The sequence below is a fragment of the Hevea brasiliensis genome, chromosome 1 (genome assembly GCF_030052815.1).
Source record: "Hevea brasiliensis isolate MT/VB/25A 57/8 chromosome 1, ASM3005281v1, whole genome shotgun sequence".
NCBI classification, from domain to species: Eukaryota; Viridiplantae; Streptophyta; class Magnoliopsida; order Malpighiales; family Euphorbiaceae; genus Hevea; species Hevea brasiliensis.
Window position 1 is genome coordinate 122,802,756 of NC_079493.1, and position 19,026 is coordinate 122,821,781.

The following is a 19,026-nucleotide window of genomic DNA, read 5'->3' on the forward strand; positions in this document are numbered from 1 at the left end:
TGCTCGTCTCTGCTTCTGTCTGAAGTCCTGTTAGTAGTAGCAGGGAACATCATGAATATTGAGCCAAGTCGCTTGATTGTAGACCTTGATATCTCTTCATAACTTCTTAGACTTTTAATCTCAATACAATCTTAACATCTGGATTTTGAGATTGGACTTAAATTTTTAATATGATATCAAAGCCTAGTCGCGCTTTGCTCATTTCTAGCAGACATATGCGGAGGTGAGCTTTTGGGCTTTTAAATCAAAATTCTTCAAGGGATAAAAAGAACAAAATTTCCAATACAATTGCAGAAAATGGAAAACCTCTGATTCTGATAATATGTTTTTCACTGTCTTACTAGACTCATGATGGACAGAATGAGCATCAGGGAAGAATAAAGACCTATGCAGTTAGGGTTTCAATACCTCTCTAACCCCTTGGTTGGATTGAGTACAACATGATTTGTTAATCTATGATATTGTATTACATGGAAAGATGATATGATATAAAATGATCTAATAATCTTTTCTTGTTTGGTTAAATGATATGGTGCAATAAATATGAAAATTACTAAAATACGCTTATTAATATTTTAAATATATAAAGAGTTGTGGAGGACCTGAGATGTGAGAGACTATGGAGAACTGGCTTATGTAAGTGAGAAATTAAAGATTTTTTATCAAAGGGAGAAATTGATGATTGAGATAACAAATATTTTTAAATAAAAAAAAAAGTATAGTTGAAATTTTATAAATTGTGTAAGCAAAAAATTAGAATATAAAAATTTTAAATTATCTAAAATTATCAATTTAATAATTTAAAAATCTGCGATAAAATTGTGGTTAAGTAACCATGATTTTATAATCCAAAATCACTATTCTCCAAGAATATCTTCACAAACAAATAGCTTTACCATACTATATATTATGAAACTGAAAACTATCATCCAAATAATTTGTAAGATTCCTTAATAATAATTTCAAGAGAATATCCAGGCTTTGAAGAACCACCATATATTCTATTCCCACACAAGTTCTTGTATTGTGGTAGTTCCTGGAATTTTCTAGATATTAAACTGAGCCATCATAAAGGACTACTACTGCTACCTCTTGGGCTTGTGTTGGCTGCAGCTACCTGAGTTTTGACTCCAAAATATTATTTTGTTATTGCCAGGGCAGGCTGCCAGCCTTCAATTAATAATAAAATTGGCAATTCAGGAAACTTCCACCATTTTCTTCGGACAGATGAACAAATTTTCCAAGGGCTTAGATAAAAGCCTTAGCCATGTGTGCAAATATATATAAACTAGGTTGACTTATAGGAATTAAATTATATGTTAGGTTCAATAGCCATAAATTGATAATCATACAGTAAAAAAATTCATGCACAGGTCCACTGTGAATAAAACCCTTCAATATATTCCAACTGTTTATTCTCAATATAAAGATTTCAGACTTTTTATCTATGTTTAGTGGGTTTTAATTCAAATTTATTAAATATAATTAAAACATAACTAATAATTTATATATATTAAATTAATAAAATTCAAAATATAATATTTAATTACAAAATTCAAGATATTTAGACAATTGGACCATTGATAAATCATCAATGACTAATTAAATCTTCTTGAAAAAAAAATCCTAAGTTACATGTTAAAGGGTGGGTAACTAAATAATAAATTTTAATTTAATATTATTAGAGTTATTTTAAGATTGAAATTTTAAATTTAAATCTCAGCCAGACTCAAAAAAAAAAAAAAAAATTGAGTCAAATCTATAACACCTCTTATCTGATCTACAGTGTAACCATGCTACATTCTTTATCGGAGCATATTACTTTATCTTACTTTATTTATAATTTATTTTGAATGCCATTTTAAAACTCAATTGTCATATTTTATTCATTATTAATTTTATTTTCTTTTATTATTTATATACGATTATTTAAATGAGAAAAACAGACGGAGTTTCCCCAGTTTTATTAACATTTGGCGAGATATATTATTCACCTGTTTCAAAAAATATTACATATCAATTCATAGACTCATCAACATTCTCAAATTTAATTCATAATCTCAATCCACAATTCTCAATTTCAAGTCATCAAATTCATTCAAAAAAATTTTTTTTTCATCCATTCATGCTCAATTTATACATGAAATTTTCAACTTTATTAATTACATTATATACAAATTCAATTACATAAACTCATAATTTACATTATAAACTTATGTTTATATATAAGATACAAAATAAATAAAATAGCCTAGCAGGTCCTATCAACATGCACTGCGAAGTGAGGTGACACGCTGGACACTGGTTGCAGATCTGTACTTCCAAAAATCTCAGTCTGGAGTCCACTGAGTTTTATCTTCAGTACCTACGGATTAGAAAAACTAATGTGCTAAGCATTTCTGCTTAGTGGTGCAATAATAAAATAAAAATAAACTAGATAAATAAATAAAATTAATTCATATTTATATTTGCTCAATTTAAATGTATTTTATGATTTATAAATTATTTCCTGTTAAATTGATATCAAATTTTATTTCTTAGCACTTATCACTACCCAAGTAACCTATGACAAACTTACTGGACTAAATACGCGAGTTTCTGAATACTGGATACCGTGGTGCCTCGGGCCGTCATACCATGAGACACATAATATGACCCATGTATGCAGAATGGCTAGAAGCCATAATATCAACAAAATGACTCAAAGGTCATAAACGAGCATAAGGACATGTATCAGGCATAAAGCCAATATATCAGAATGGCACACAAGTTATATGTAACAAAATGTCATAAAAACCATAAGCAGCACTACTAAGTATATCGGTCCCTTCTTGGCATGTCAGTCTATCCAACCAAACACATATGTCTAGGCCTACATGGGCACTTAGTGTTTTTAAGCATTCATAGGTTATATATTATCATTACATTTTATGTTCATGCTTCATAACATTTTAGTTTCAATCATAATGGGAACATGGGTCCCAAATACATATTCATATCACATTTATGTTTAATGACTCATTGGCATTAAATACCAATCATATTTCAACTTGTTGTGAGTGTATTTCATGAATTCCAGAATTTTTTAAGTCAAGCTACAATAGTAATTTGACCACACTTTCTTCATGAAAGTTGTTCCCTTGTGTCTCATGGTTACACATGTTCAAAAATTTCTAAATTTGGGATTGTATAGGGTGAGCTATGGCTAATTAATCAACCTAGACTCCTAACCTTGTATATGTAGAATTTCAAGATTAGGTTAGTATTTGCAACTCATATTTGAGGTCCTTACACTCAAAATTTGAGTAAGATTTCAAAACCAAAATTGTAGCTCTATTTTTTAAGTTTCCAGATCAATTGGGCTCATCCCAATTAGAGTTTTCTACTGGAAGTTATGGTTTATTTACTATCCGGGTATCAAATTGTAACACCCTCCCTGTACCAACTCCGTACATTCTACTGTTCCGGTGACCGGTGTCGGTCCGGACAGCTAGAACGTCCGGAAAAATATTTAAACTAAAGTCAGGAACCATAATTAACTCAAATATTAATAAGAAAAATTTGGTAAAAATTTTAGAAATAAAATACAACCGAGTTAAACGAGCCGGTGCCCAAGCGATGGGTAACCAGAGGAAAGTTGCGGTTCTCGCAACGAGGAGCCCTAGACCCGGGGGAAAAATTATAAAATAATTTTTGGGACTCCAGAGAAGGGTTATTGAGGTTCCCATGGCATTAGAATGCCAAGAAAATACTTAGGAAAATTTTTCAATCGGTACAGACAATTTTGACCCGTTAAGCCAAACGGAGGGCATTTTGGTCATTTCGCCTTCAGAGGTGATTTTTGGCCGACATGTCCAGTTGAATAAATAATTAATATGACATAAAATATGAATAAACATTACTAAAAATCAAATTGAAAATGAGTAGTGGAGGAAAGGAAAGAAAATGAAGAAAAAGCTTAATTATGACATCATGGTGATGTCATTAATAAAATTTTGACCAATCAAAATTTAGCCATCCATTGACTAACAAATAAAGAGGCAAATGAAGACCAAAAGAAACAAAATGCAGCTGCCTTCTTCTTTATCCCAAACCAGCCGAAACCCTTGTGTACCCCAAACCACCATTGACAACCTAATCAAAGCTCAATTCCCTCCTTCAATTCACCCTAAAACCCTAGTTTCCTTTCACTAAAATTTGTCCTAGCACCTTGCATAATCTTTTGGCAGCCAAGAAGAAGAAAGAAAGTGAAGCTTTCTCAAGCTTGGATTGGCATACAACAAGGTTAGTGCATATATGAAGTTAAAACTCATTAATTCCATGATTTATGCTTGTAATGAATTAGAAATTGTGAAATAATGAAACAAATTCATGTGTATCTCTACCAAAGAATTCGGCAGCCCTAATAGAGGAATGGTTTTGAATGTTTTTAATGGACTTAGCATGAGTTAGAGATGGTGTTTAAGTTATATATCTACATAGATGTTTAACTAGGGTGCTAATTGAGGTTTATGAGTAAATTGATTTGGATATTAGGGTTTGGAAGGGTGAAAATGTGATTTGGTTTATTAAACTGTTAAAGAACAATCTAATGGTCAATAAGTGACCATTTGAGGTATGTTGAACACAATTTGGACTGAAAAATGGTATGGCAAAGTCAAGGTATAAGCGCCTAGACAAGACATAGGACTGAAAATTCAGTCCCTTTGCACTGCCATAACTTGGGCTGTGTTAGTCCAATTGGTGTTTGGCCAATTGGACATGAAACTAGGCTTATAATGGCACATTTTTGCTGAAGAAACCATGTCCAAAAGACCAAAGCAAGAGGACCAAAACTTGGCCCCAATCCGGAACCCTGAAACTGATTCTGCAGAATTGCCATAACTCATTGTAGATTTGGTCAATTGACCTGAAATTTTTACAGAAACAAGTTAAGACATAGACAAACAACTTTCATGAAGGAACCTACCCCAAATTATGGCCAGAACCTAACCCAAATGGCTATGGCAGTCACTGTTCATGCTACTGTAGATATGGTATTTTCTGCAGAATGCAAATCCGGGCAGCTTGGGTTTTTGGGCCATATCTGGAGCTACAAAACTCCAAATGGAGTGATTCAAAAAAGGAAATTCAACTAGACAAAATAAGGAACAACTTTCATGTTTTTCATTTCTTCAAATTCCTACAGTAACAGTGTCCAATGGAACAGTGAAGTTGACTCACCAAAACTGAAAATTCTGCTAGTGTTGAGTTACACTTTGGAATGGTATTAACACTAAATGCCAATAAGTTTTAAACACCAAATGTGGTATGTTTGGAGTGCCAAAGTCAATGTACACATTTTTATTCTAAAAGTCAACATTTTTTGTTGACCAATGATGAATAGTGACACCAAAAATTTGAAATTCACAAATTGAAGAATTTAAAAGTTTCAAATGCCCTAGTATACCTAACAAGATTGGTTTGGATAGTTTGGCATGCCAATAGGGTTCAGTTAGCAGTACTGCACATGGCAATATGCCATTCCGTGATTTCATGGCTTTTAGTCATTCTGACTTTGTATTGAGCTTTGGCCTTGTGCCTGATATATTCTGACTTGTTGAGATGCATATGTGACCGATGGTGTGACGGCCCGAGGTATTAGATACCCAGTGCCAGTTTACCCGTTTATCCAGTCCAGTCGTCTAGTGTAGGTTACTTGGGGCAACCAAATGAATAAAAGTGAACAACGTTAATGAAACAATGAATATATCAATACCAAACAAAGAAAGCATACACATTCTATACACATTTATTTTCTTGTTATTTTTTTCTATTACATTATTGCACCACTAAGCATTATTGCTTAGCGTGTTGCTTTTGCCACGCGTAGGTACCGGAGATCCCGATCGTGAGCCCAGTAGACCGCAGACTGGGTGAGTTCATCCTGTAGATCTGCACAGTGTCCGTGTCACCTCATTACCTGCAGTGCATTGGTAGGGCACTAGGTGTCATTTTGTCATTTTGATATTTTGTAGTAGATTTTTACTTTCTCATATGTATTTGAACTCATGTAATATATTTTGATGTTCATGTAAATAATGAAAGTTATGACTATGAATGCAAAAATTTGAGCATGTATTTATCGCTTGTATATGAAAAATGGATGTGTGAGAAATGAAAAGATTATTGAGAATTGAAATTGAGAAATATTGTTGAGATTTTGGATATTGGAGTTTGAGATGATGGAATAAAAAATATTGGAAGTATTTTTAACAGGTTCCGAAGAACTGTTTTCTCCATTTTTAGCCGGTACTCCGCCGGATTTTCTTTAAAATCTTCGGAACCTCAAATGAAATATACTTGTGATAAATGGTTAAAATAAATCATATTTCATAAATTAACTTCAAAAGCATGACACAAATTAAGTAAGGTATATTAGAGTGTGCCAGTACACCGTGTGGCATTACTTACTCGGTTATACTGTACACGAGTAAGGGGTGTCACACAAATGGTCAAGTTGTCCAGGTGCAGGAATTTCCAGATTGGGAAGTCCTAATTTCTCCTAACATTTCCCTAAGTTGTATTTGGTTATGAGTTTTGGTCAAAACATCAAAAGTATAGTTCTAGGTCTTATGAAGATTTTGGCTTTTGAATTACTACATTTGCAGTTTTGTAGGCTGAGTTATGGCATTTTTGCCACAACTGGTCGGATGGCCTAAGGTCCAGAATTTCTAGGTCAGTTTTGATTCAGGCAGATTTGATGACCTAATTTTGCCTAGCAAATTGATTGGGTTATGGTCAGAATTAAGATTTCTGATCTCCATGAAAAATGTTCTACTATGTCTAAGCTTTTCATAGGTTTAAAAATTAGGCCATTTGGAGCTTCCTAGAGTAAACTATGCCTAATTGACCAAACACTATTTATTTGTTCATTTCTGCCCAGGTCCAGGACACTGGTTCTGGATTCAAGCCAATTTTAAGGCAATTTGTGGGCAGTTTCTGGGCTAGGTTTCTTCATGAAAATTGTGGTTTTAGGTCTTAAATTTCATCATCAATTGGCCTCACACCAGTTGGAGTTACACAGTTCAACTTATAGCCATACAAACATACTAGACTCATAGGTCCAGAATCCCAGCACAAAGCAACACTTCCCATTTCATTTATTCATCTCAACCAACACATTAATTTATTATCAATTCACATAAATTGGTCATTATTTGGCATCAATAATACTAATTGTGCATCCTAGCACCAAAATCCTCAAATTATTTAAAACCCTAACCAAACAATTTCAACTTCAAGTAAAAGTCACCCAACTCAACTCATAATTCATCTATACACATTCATTCATACTCATAGGCAAATTTAGACTCATCAAACATAGCCAACCTTCACTCCATCAAGGCTGGCCAGATTTCAAGGGTTTCCCATATACATCATTCACATCAATTCCTTTCATTTTCACCATTATTTAACTTAGTTTAAATACTAGAAGTAGAAAGAACTTAAAAACTTGCAATAACCTCTTGTAGCAAGATTCCAAGCTAGCCAATTCTTCACTTTCTTCTCTCCTTCTTAGTACCAAACTCTTAATCAAGGTCTATAGTCAAGTTTTTGTGTTAGAATTTATAAGAAATATGGAGAGAATTCAAGGATTTATGAGCTTAATAAGCTCAACAATGGAGGATGGCATGAAGGAGAGGGTTTGGCCATGGGGAAGCAAAAGGAAGATGAAGATTTTCTTTAGTCAAATTTGTCTTATGTTAAGTATTTATCTTCATATAATTGGATTAAATTTTTAATTATGTCATTATGTCACCATGCTTGATCATGCTTGTATCATCATGATGTCATAATTTTTTTTCTATTATCATTTTTCTTTTCCTTTTCTTTTCTTTACTCATTTCTATTTAAATTTTTATTAATATTTCTTCTTATTTTATTACATTAACCTCACTTAATTAAATTGATATTTTGGTCAAAAGTCGACTCTCGAAGTAAAATGACCAAAATACCATTCGTTGAACTTATCGAGTCATAGTTGTCTTTACCAATTGGTGTAAATTTTCTTGCATTTTCTTGACATTTTATTGTCATTTAATCTTCATAAATTCTTTAATTTGGTCCCAAATACTTATCTCACAGGGTTCCTCACGAGCCTGGGGTTGGCAACTATATCCACAGTCACTTTCTAGTAGGGTTACCCATCGCCGGAACCTTGTGCTCCTTTAACTCATTTGCATCTCATTTCTTTGATTTCTCTTTAGCTTTGCTTAGTTATTATTTAGCTTATTTATGGCTCCTTACTCTAATTTAAATATAGTTTCAGGCATTCTAGCTGTCCGATCAGACATTAATCACCGGAACATACTATCTAAAGTGAGGGCGTTACAAAATCAGTATTGAGGCTAATTTCTCAAACAATTTAATCTTAAAATTTTAATTAAATACAATAAAAATATCACTGAAAAGATTAAAATTTTATGAATTTAATAATTAAATACAATAAAAATATCACTGAAAAGATTAAAATTTTATGAATTTAACGGATCTGATATTATAAAAAAAAAAAAAATGAAATCCCGAGCAGCCAAACTAAGCCTAGGACCCCTAATTAAGTTTTGTATCTTTTCAGGTCAAGCTGATCAAAGCATTGCTACTCCATCAAGAAAACACTATTTTCTTTCACCATTATTATTGATACATAATGTCAGGAAAGTCTATTGCAAAGTTCTTCTAAGAGTTCTTCCTGCAACTAGCCCAGTATTCAGCTACAAGCTTAGAAAAGCTAGAGTTAATCTCCATAAGCTTTGAAGGTTCATCGTACTCCAACAATTTCCCTGCAAATCACACTATTTACTTAACATCTTCCAACAAGAAATATTATTGCTTCTGCCAAAAACATATATCTTTTTTTTTTTTTTTTTATATTAGAATGACCCTTAAAAAGAACAAGAAATATACCATAAGAGAGGACCAGAACCATGTCACTGTCTATAACAGTTGGAACTCTGTGTGCCACTGTTATTACCGTACAGTCTGAGAACTGTTTTCTAATAATTCTTTGTAGAATGGCATCAGTAGCAGAGTCAATGGATGCAGTAGCTTCATCCAGAACTAAAATTCTGTTTCTCTTTAGAAGAACTCTTCCTAGGCAAAAGAGTTGGCGTTGCCCAGCACTCCAGTTTTCACCTTCGTCGCTTACTGCAAAATTGGCTAGAATTAGAATACATAATCTTCACTGAAGTCTTAAACCTTGAGTAATAGAAATAGGCAACTTAATGGAGTTGTTTTCCCACTTCTTTCCTTCTTTGTTGGGATTCTTGAAGCTGGTTTTAGATGGTATTTCCACTTGATGAAGTATACTAACCTGATGAGTCCAGTTGATTAGGTAGGCTGCTGATTGTTGCCTTGAGCTGACACTTCTCTAAAGCCTGCAAGTGAAAAGCTTGTAAATAAGCAGTTGACATGTGTTTGTACATGAAAAAGAAAAGGGTTTACCAGGAATCAATTGGCTTACCTCCCATATTTCATTATCAGAGTACAGGCCTAAAGGATCCAAGTTAGTTCGAATACTCCCCCTGAAAAGTGTTGGCTCCTGAGGGATGATGCTGAGCTTCATCCTCAAATCCTTGAGACCAATGGAACATATGTTAAGTCCATCTATAAGAATTTGGCCACTTGCAGGCTCTACTAAGCGAAACAAAGCACTGATTAGAGTGGTTTTGCCACTTCCAGTTCTCCCTACAACTCCTACTCTAGTCCCTTCCATGAATATACAGTTGATTCCCTTAAGAACTAGTGGAGCATTTGGACGATATCTTATCTGAAGAATAAAAAATGAAGAATATGTCATTGTTATAAAAGGTTTAATGCATTTGTAAAATAAATAGTATTAGGAAGCAAATTCAGGGGATATTAATTCTTGAAAAGCCATTTGATCACAAAGTTTTCTGAAAGCTCAGTCATTCAAAAGATGATTTTTACTGAGGCTGAGGATCCTATCACCTTCAACTCTTGAAGCTCTATCCTACCCTTAAAGGGCCAGGAAGATGCTGGCCTTTTGTCTTCCACAATCGCCGGGGGTTCCGGTGGAATGTGCATGAACTGCTTGATGCGTTCAACTGATATCATGTAGTTGGCTAAGTTGCAATACCAACGTGTCAGGAAAACTTGGGTGCCAGTAAGCGACAATGCATAAGACAATGAAAGTCCCACAAGTCCTGTAGACCCAGAATTGAAGTTCATATTTTTACATTTTCTGACAATATTGTGAAAACTCAAATTGTATCGAAGCAATATTACCTGGTGCTACAACGCCTTTTGGAAGCAATACAAGTAGAAGAGAGGCAGTGACTAAAGTCACATTCTGCATTGCCTCTATTCTAATAATTAGCCACTCCAATGCCGCATTAGAATGGAAGAAAAGTACGGCATCCTTGTCCACAAGCTTTAGGTAGTTTTGGAAGAACCTGTCCGCCATTTTGAAAGCTCTTATTGTCACTACACCAAGTGATGTCTCAGCTGCATAATTCATGACAGGGGCTTTTGTCGTACCATTGATTCTTATCAATTCCCTTGCAGAGGCTAAATAATAATCCTTTGAGTAGGAACAACAGATCAAATGAACTCAGCTCTTCCCTTCCATTAGAAATTAGATGAAATCAAGAAGTTGAAAAATTATATCTACCTGAACATATTTTGAACCTGCTAAGGCAAGAATTGCTATAATGAGAACCTGCCATGTGACTGAGGCCATAATTCCTATTATTGATATAAGCTCTAGAAGAGGAGACAGCACAAAGGTAAAGGAGAAAGGAATGTCAAAATCCAAAACACTCAAATCAGATGAAGCCTGCAGAGTATAATAATAGATGAATGTCAATAGTGGTTGAGAAGATGCATTCAGCAATCAAGAGCACAGTGCATTAAAGGATTTTTCAAGTTTATTTGAAGTTAAAAGTATATTCTTACCCGAGTCAGAATCCGTCCAACTGGGGTAGAATCAAAGAAGAGCATAGGAGCTTTAAAAATTGCATTGGTGAAACCAAGGAAGAAAGATTTAGAAGCTTTTAATCCCAGATGGGCTGTAAAGAAAGACCTCAAATATACAAAGGCAGCACTTAGTGTTGATATCAGAGTGTAAACTCCAATCATAATGCCACTGTTCATTTTAGGAATTTGGATGGCATATGCCAGCCAATAAGTTGCAGCAGCCTGAAAAACAACAAAACCACTTTGTGATAGTATGCAAAGGCACACAAAAAGTGTTCCTTGTGACACGATGAGGTAATCGAGGAATGGCTTCCATCCAACATCTCCAGTCTGCTTCTCTTCCTCTTCTGTTAGCTGCACTCCCGGCACAGCCTTGGCAGAAATCTCCCCTTCACTGTTTTGTTTAGTGGTATAAGACGTATTAGACTTATCTGGCCTAACCATATCTACCTTTAGAGCTTGTCCTTGACTTTGATCGTTAGAAGATTCCAGTACTGTTATTGAATCTTTATGAGCATTCACAAGCTGTTCAAATGCTGTCCCAGCCTTCAAGAGCTGTTCATAGCTTCCTGATTGAGTAATTTGCCCACCTTCCATGACCTATTAATTGAGAAGACAACATAATTGAAATTTTTCTAACACATCTGGATAAATCAAAGAAGCAAATATATTTCTCTGTAAGTTGTTTTACCATGATTCTATCCACTGCTGAGAGGAACTCCACTTGGTGAGTCACTAGTATGACAGTTTTGTTTTCTAGAGTAGTCATGACACAGTCCTGCAATTATATTTTCAAGTAAGCTGTTTTTGTAATTATTTCATGCTTTTGAAGAAACATATGGACTTTTTGTTTATTTCTCCCTTACATTGAATAGAATTGCAGCAGTATGTGCATCTACTGCACTAAAAGGGTCATCAAGGAGATAGATATCAGCATCATTGTAGACAGCACGGGCAAGTTGAATCCTCTGCTTCTGTCCACCACTTAGATTAAGCCCTCTCTGGCCTATTTCTGTGAGATCTCCATGATTGAAACTATTAATGTCCTTGTCTAAAGCACATGCTTTTATGGCCTTCTCATATTTGCCCTCGTCCATTGATTTTCCATACAGTATGTTATCACGAATAGTTCCACTTTGAATCCAAGAAGTTTGAGAAACATAGGCAATGGATCCAAACACATCAACCTGATAGCAAGCATAGAAGAGCATCCATTTATTATAGATACAAACATATGCTTAACAGTAAAGATAATCATTGTGCTTATTTTGTAACTCACAGTTCCTGAAATTTTAGGTATCTCCCCAAGAATGGCATATAATAGCGACGATTTTCCAGCCCCAACCGGCCCACAAATTGCAATTTTTTGCCCCCATTTGACATCCAGGTTCACTTCTCTCAAAGTTGACATCATTAGTTCAGGATCCCAGCTGAATTTACCTCCTTGAATTCTAACACTTTTATCTGAGTTATGAGATGGAATTGTCCTCAAGCTTTCATTCTTGAGTTCATCATCAAGTAGAAAAGTATTGATTCTATCAAGAGACACCCTAACTTGGATCATAAAAGAAAGAGCCTCAGGTAAATTTCTTACAGGCTCCGCCATTCCCCTCAATGTTGCTAGAACAGTGAAAATGGTGCTGGCATTCAATGGAGCACTCCTGAAAAGAGCACATCCCAAGAAGATGACAGAAGAAATGGTTGTTGGAGATAACCAATATAAGAGAGTACTGTAGGCCTTCCTGAACTGTGCTTTGGACAACCATTTGAATTCGTTGTCTCGGTGGGATTCAATGAAACTCTTGAACTTGTCTTCCCACGATTGTAACTTTATGATTTTCATGCTGTTCAGGATCTCAGACGTAGCCCTGAGTCGTTCATCCTGAGCAATCATAAATTCATATTGACATTTTTGCAGAAATCTTGCAAATGGGACATTGAGAAGTCCGCATATGAGGAGAGGAACTAATCCAGTAAGTGCACCGAGACCAACGACCCCGAAAAGAATGACAATGGATAGAAAAAGTTGCAGTACAAAATTCCATGTTAAATGAAACCACCAAGGAAATTCTCCCATTCGGTAGGCATCCACTGCAATGTAGTTCACAATCTCACCTGTTGAGTGCCTTCTTCTTCCCAAACTTGAAAGTTTGAGCTGCTTTTGGTAGACTGCCACCATTAAGGCTGATCTCATTTTCATTCCTGACAGTCTTGACAGGAAAAAGCAATGCCTTTGAGAAAAGGACTCAACTATCTTTACCAGAAGTAGACACGCTACTATAGAAAGACCATGGTACAGGTTCTGCTGATCAAGATTGGAGTAATTTACAAAAGCATATAACAGAAGAGGAAGAACTACCACTGCAATCGTCCTAAGCAAAGCACACATACCTATAAATATATTTTCTTTGAAATGTACATTTGCCACAGCCCAAAGAACCAAGTTCCTATTGTTGTTTGGGTTCTTTTCTCTTACAAGGGAATCCCATGCATGAGCAAACTTTTGGTAGGCTATATTAGCTTCATCTTCAGGAACTAAAGAAGGGATATCTTCAAGATTTAATGGTTTTGAGTAGCCTAATTTAAGCAAAGCATTAATCCAAGAAAATGTCAACTTGCTAAGAAAATTGGCCTGGGCTAGTTTTGATTGATTCTTTACCTCCTTTTCACCTAATAGAGGTTCACATATGCTCTCATCTGGGGGTTGTTGACTAGTAAAATGACTGAACTCTTTAAAAGCACAAAATAGCAGCAAAAGGTTTACAGGCCATGGCAGAATGTCAAGAACTTGGATGCTATGTGCTCCTGCTAAAATTTCAATATTTAGAGCTGAAGCCAACAAAGAAAAAGACACCCACCAGACAATAATGAGAACTGTATTCCATTTGGATTTTGTAACAAGCAGCGAAACTGCCAAGGAAATCCAAACCAGTCCTCTGACAAAGTAAACCAACCAGCTCAAATGATTGAACCTATCGTTTTCGGCTATTAGATCCCATAATCCAACACCAAGGTATGCAATGCTAATAAGAGCACAACAGATTGAAACCGCCACAAAGATCCAGTCTCTTCTATTTCTTCTACCGACTTGATGTTTTCTGATAGAGCCCACAAGCAAAAACATATAGAAGACCCCCAGGAATAGCAGATTTATTACATCTATGATGGTTCTTTGTGTGCAAGGAGAACCCAAATCAAGTTCCTCCTTACAAATCCAAGAAATTCCTCCTACATAAGCAAGTGATAACCAATAACATTTGTAAGTTTTACTTGTTACTTCTACAAACAGCAGATATGCACTTCAGACTAGTAAAATAAGCGCAACATAAAAACTCAAGGCTATTAGAGGAAGTATATCAACAAAGCGGAAGTTAAAGAAAATTAAGAAAGAACACAGAGAAATGTTGTTCTGTACATAGTGTTAACGTCACATCTAACAATTCACTCATGATTATCATTTTTTTTTTTTCATAGTTCTTTCTTTTTCAAGAACCACACCAAGTGCAATCAGAGTTCATCAGAAGATCTTCATTTTATTTCTTGAGGTGGATGGGAAAAAAAATACAATTTTCTGCACATGTCTAAACTGCTTGAAACGATAAAAGAAATATAAAATCTGGATGCAGAAATTAACAAATTTACTGTCTACACAAAAGGTACAAAGAAACAACCACAACACTAAAGATACAATATCCTAAAGAGCCAATCCACAGCACACACAAGAAATAAAATGAATGAAAAATCAAGAAGTAAAAGGTAGTCCGTACCAAGTGAACTCTCCAAGAATGCCATTAATGAAGGAATTCTCTCTGATCAGACTTCTGCTCTAGTTTCAGCAAGTAGCCTATACAATAAAGAGCACAGAAAGAAACTCCATTCAATGAAGTATCAAGGCAACCGCATCCCAGCTAAACTCCAAAACTTTTGGTCTCTCTAGGTCCATAGTTTGGGGTCCAACTTTTGAATATGAGTTTTGTTTTTGTCTGCAAATCCGTGTAATCTTCATAAATGTACTTAATAATGCTTAATGCAGAGATCCCAAGATCCAAAAGTTTAAAGAATGATTCTAACAAATACGATCGATAAATGCATTCCATAAAAAATCATTAACTTCAAGAAAAATTCATCCAGAAAATAGAAATTTAATAACTTAGAGGTGGGATTATCATCATTTTCCACAGGAAAAAAAAAAAAGAAAACTATTACAGAAAACAATTTCCTCCACAACAGCTCTAGCCACCATGATAATGAAGAGTGTGTGGTGGTGATGTGTGGATCATGAATGGTAGCATGCAGTTGCATTGCGCAGACCTTTCTCTTTAAGTCGCATTCAAGGCTCATGGCCTACTACCGGATGATTGATCAAGTCAATCTTTTACAGGGCAACAAACACGGGATTTCCACTCCATGCTAAACATGTGTAAAAATATATAGTAATAAAATCTTGAGATTAATTATGGACACAACAACAAAAAATAGGGCGATTAGCTCAATGAAGAAGATAGGAACTTTCTTTTTTTCTTCATTTGATTGTGACTGAAAGTAGAATCAGAGAGTTTGAAATTACAAGAGCACCAACATTACACGACTCGTCCTATTCAATTAAATTAGATTAATTTAATTGAATAGGACGAGTCGTGTAATGTTCGTGCTCTATATAACTACAGAGACTCAAACTTAAATCTTGACAACTTTTATTTTTTTATCAAAAATAAAAATACAAACAGGTTTAGGGGAGGATACACTTCTTAATAAATCGACATAACAATGTATTTTATTATGGTAAGATAGGAAAAATAATTATTCATTCCTTATCAAATACTTAATCCTTTTATTTTAATAAAACTAACTGTCTAGCTTTTTATAATTTAAAAAATACTATTAGTTAATTCTTTTATTTTATTAAAACTAATTTAAAAACACAATACTTTAAAAACATGATCCAGATAAAAATGAAAATTTTATTGTAGGGAGATTATATATATATATATATATATATTATTTAAGTATTTTTATTAAATTTTTTTATATTTTTTCTATTAAAAATAATTTTTTAAAATTATTATTTTAATTATTTAGAGTTCTAGATAAATTAATTAACTTTTTGATGAATAGAACTTGTATCAATTTTAATTAAAAAATAAAAAATAAAGAATGAAAGAGAGAGAATGGTATGGGTGGAGAAGGAAACAAACATAGGGATAGAGAAATAATGGGATAGAGACAAAACAAAGTTGCATTTATTTGGTACCAGCAAATTAATTGAAGAGTCATTAAATTGATTTATGGTACATAAATATGTGGATGCTATGCACTCACAATTTGGCATCTTTTGATCAATCAATGAGCTTTTTTTTTTTATGAATTCAGATTAAATTTAAATATAAAATTTCATAAATTTACAAATAATTTTAATAGCACTGAGTCATTGATGTATTTATACATTTAAGCTAAATTATTCAATTTAGCCTTTATATTTACTGAAATATTTTAATTTAGTCCATTTCAAGTTTAATTTCTTAATTTTTTTTTATTTTTAAGTTAAATTAAATTTAAATTAAAAATTTTAAATTAAATTTAAAAAAATAACTAAATTAAACTTCTTAAATAAGAATAGAGTGTAATTGAGCTTTTAAGTTATACATTTAATAGGTTTCCGTTCATCAACATATCAGATTTATTGAAATTTTTGGGAAATGAATTTGTCTTTTAATCACTGTTTTTAGTCCATAAAAGCAGAAAGAATAATAATCATTCTCATATCTGAGAGAAACAAAGAAGAGCATGTTGATGATATGTTTCAATTCAGTGTTTGTGAATTAATTTATGGAGTTATTATTTTTATATATATATTTTAATAATAATTTAACTTTTAAGAAAATAATTATTTATCTATTAATTATAAATAAATTTTCATTTATTTTTTAAAATTTAGTAATTGAAGATCGTGCATACCTTAATTTAAACAACCTCAATCCATAAATTTATAGATAAATATATCTATTATTATTATTATTATTATTATTATTATTATTATTATTATTATAAATCACTAATTTAAGAATTTTAAATAATAATTTAAATTGATAAATTAAAAAGTATGGTAATTAATTTTAACTAATTTTCTCAAAAATATACTTATATGATTACATGATATTTGAGTATATTTAAATAATGTAATAAAAGATAAATATGGGGAAAGTGTAGACTCATACCTTATTACATGATATTTTTAATGATTAACTCAATTAATTGTTTTAATTGTAATATTAATTTAATCCCTTAAGGTTAGCAATTTTTTATATATATTATTCAGTATCTCTAGAGGCAAGATTAATCTTATTCTCATTAGATTAGTCCATTAAAAAGTAAAGTATTTTTAATGGATATCTTCTTTATCTATAAAAATTGAACGTTAGATTTCGCTTAAAGGATATAAAAGTATCGAATTATTCATATCAAACACTATTCGATTCTTTAAAATTAATATTTAATCTAAAAAAATAAATATTAATAAAATAAAACATTAATATTAATAATAATAAATTAAAATTTAAAATAATAATTATTTTTATTATCTTCATATCAAACCCCCTAAGCATCATAGAATGAAAAGAATTCCTATATATATATATTTATATATATATATATTTTTTTTTATTGTCATTTTCCTCCACATTTGACTCAACAGCATTCATTTTTTACTATTATTATTTTTATCTTTGTTTCTTTCATGTGAATTGTCTATTAGAAGTGGAATGGCAGAAGATTGCAATCTAAAGACAGAATGACAAATCATGAAATTGATATGTCCTTATTATAAAGCCAAAAACATTTTGGTCTGATTTGAATAATTGATACAGCTTGAAGGCTGCAAATTTTTAATGAAAAATAAGTTAGTCTTCAATGTATATTTTTTTATTAATAAAATATTCAACTATTGGTGAATGGCTTATCTATACTTTTATTAAAGAAATTAAAATTTATTTTATATTTAAAATAAAGAAAAATACACTTAAATACTTTGTGTTTTATGTGTTTTATTGAAAGGGGTTTAAATTTTTTTTTTTAATATAAAAGCATGAGGCATAATATTATTAACATTTAAAGGGTAAATTGATTAATGGTGTTAAATATATGTTGACATAATATTGATGTGACATTAATATTATTAATATGACATTTGATGATGATGAGTCATTTCATCAATTTTAATACCTCATAATTTAATATTGTGTTTAAATTGAAAGAATGAAAATAATGAGAGAAAAATATAAAAATTTATTATTGATAAGAAAAAAATATAATTTTTCTCTTATGTTTGGATAGTAAAAGGAAAATATAAATAAAAAAATTATTTTATAAATAGTAAAATTATAATTTTATTCTTAAATTAAGAAATAAAAATTTATATAAATATGGGGGTATATTTGTAATTGACATACTTTTCTCCCACTTTTTTTTTTATTTTGGAGAAAAAGTAGAAGTGAATAAAATACATTTATGTTCCTCTCAAATTTTTCTAAATCTCTTATTTTCTCCTTATCTAAACACAAAATAATGAAAAATAAAATTATTTTACTCTTAAATTTTCTTTCGTCTCTTATTTTTTCCCTGTCTAAACACAAAATAATAGAAAATAAAATTATTTTACTCTTAAATTTTATTTCGTCTCTTATTTTCTCCCTACCTAAACACAAAATAATAGAAAATAAAATTATTTTACTCTTAAATTTTCTTCCCTATCTTATTTTTCCCATGTCCAAACATGGTGTAAGCATAAAATAAAAAATTTCATACTCCTTTCAATAAAATGTGTAAATAATAGAGTATTTAAATGTATTTTTTATTAAAATATTATAATAAAATTATTTTATTTTTTAAATTTAAAATTTGACATTTTTCACAGATTTTCTTGCACGCACTTCTTCAATATTAATGGAGTTATTGATCATTTTCCCAGTCAACCAAAAAGAAAAGGAAAAAAATAATAATTTAGTGGTTTCCATTCACAGACAAATCAAAGTCTAAATTCTCTTCTCTCTCCCT

The 19,026-nt window shown here is 32.2% G+C and overlaps 1 protein-coding gene across 1 annotated transcript; it reads right to left on the reverse strand.

The window, feature by feature from the left end:
* Positions 1-8,645: 8,645 nt before the first annotated feature.
* LOC110639063 (ABC transporter C family member 8-like) lies at positions 8,646-15,207 on the reverse strand. The gene is made up of 12 exons (XM_058150569.1): positions 14,745-15,207; positions 12,257-14,205; positions 11,844-12,164; positions 11,669-11,755; positions 10,957-11,577; positions 10,673-10,837; positions 10,288-10,582; positions 9,991-10,205; positions 9,503-9,808; positions 9,353-9,416; positions 8,947-9,186; positions 8,646-8,822 (listed from the first exon to the last, which is right to left on the reverse strand). Exons 1-12 carry the CDS (start codon positions 14,767-14,769, stop codon positions 8,719-8,721), a joined length of 4,392 nt encoding a protein of 1,463 aa, XP_058006552.1. The 5' UTR covers positions 14,770-15,207; the 3' UTR covers positions 8,646-8,718.
* Between the last annotated feature and the right edge of the window lie 3,819 nt (positions 15,208-19,026).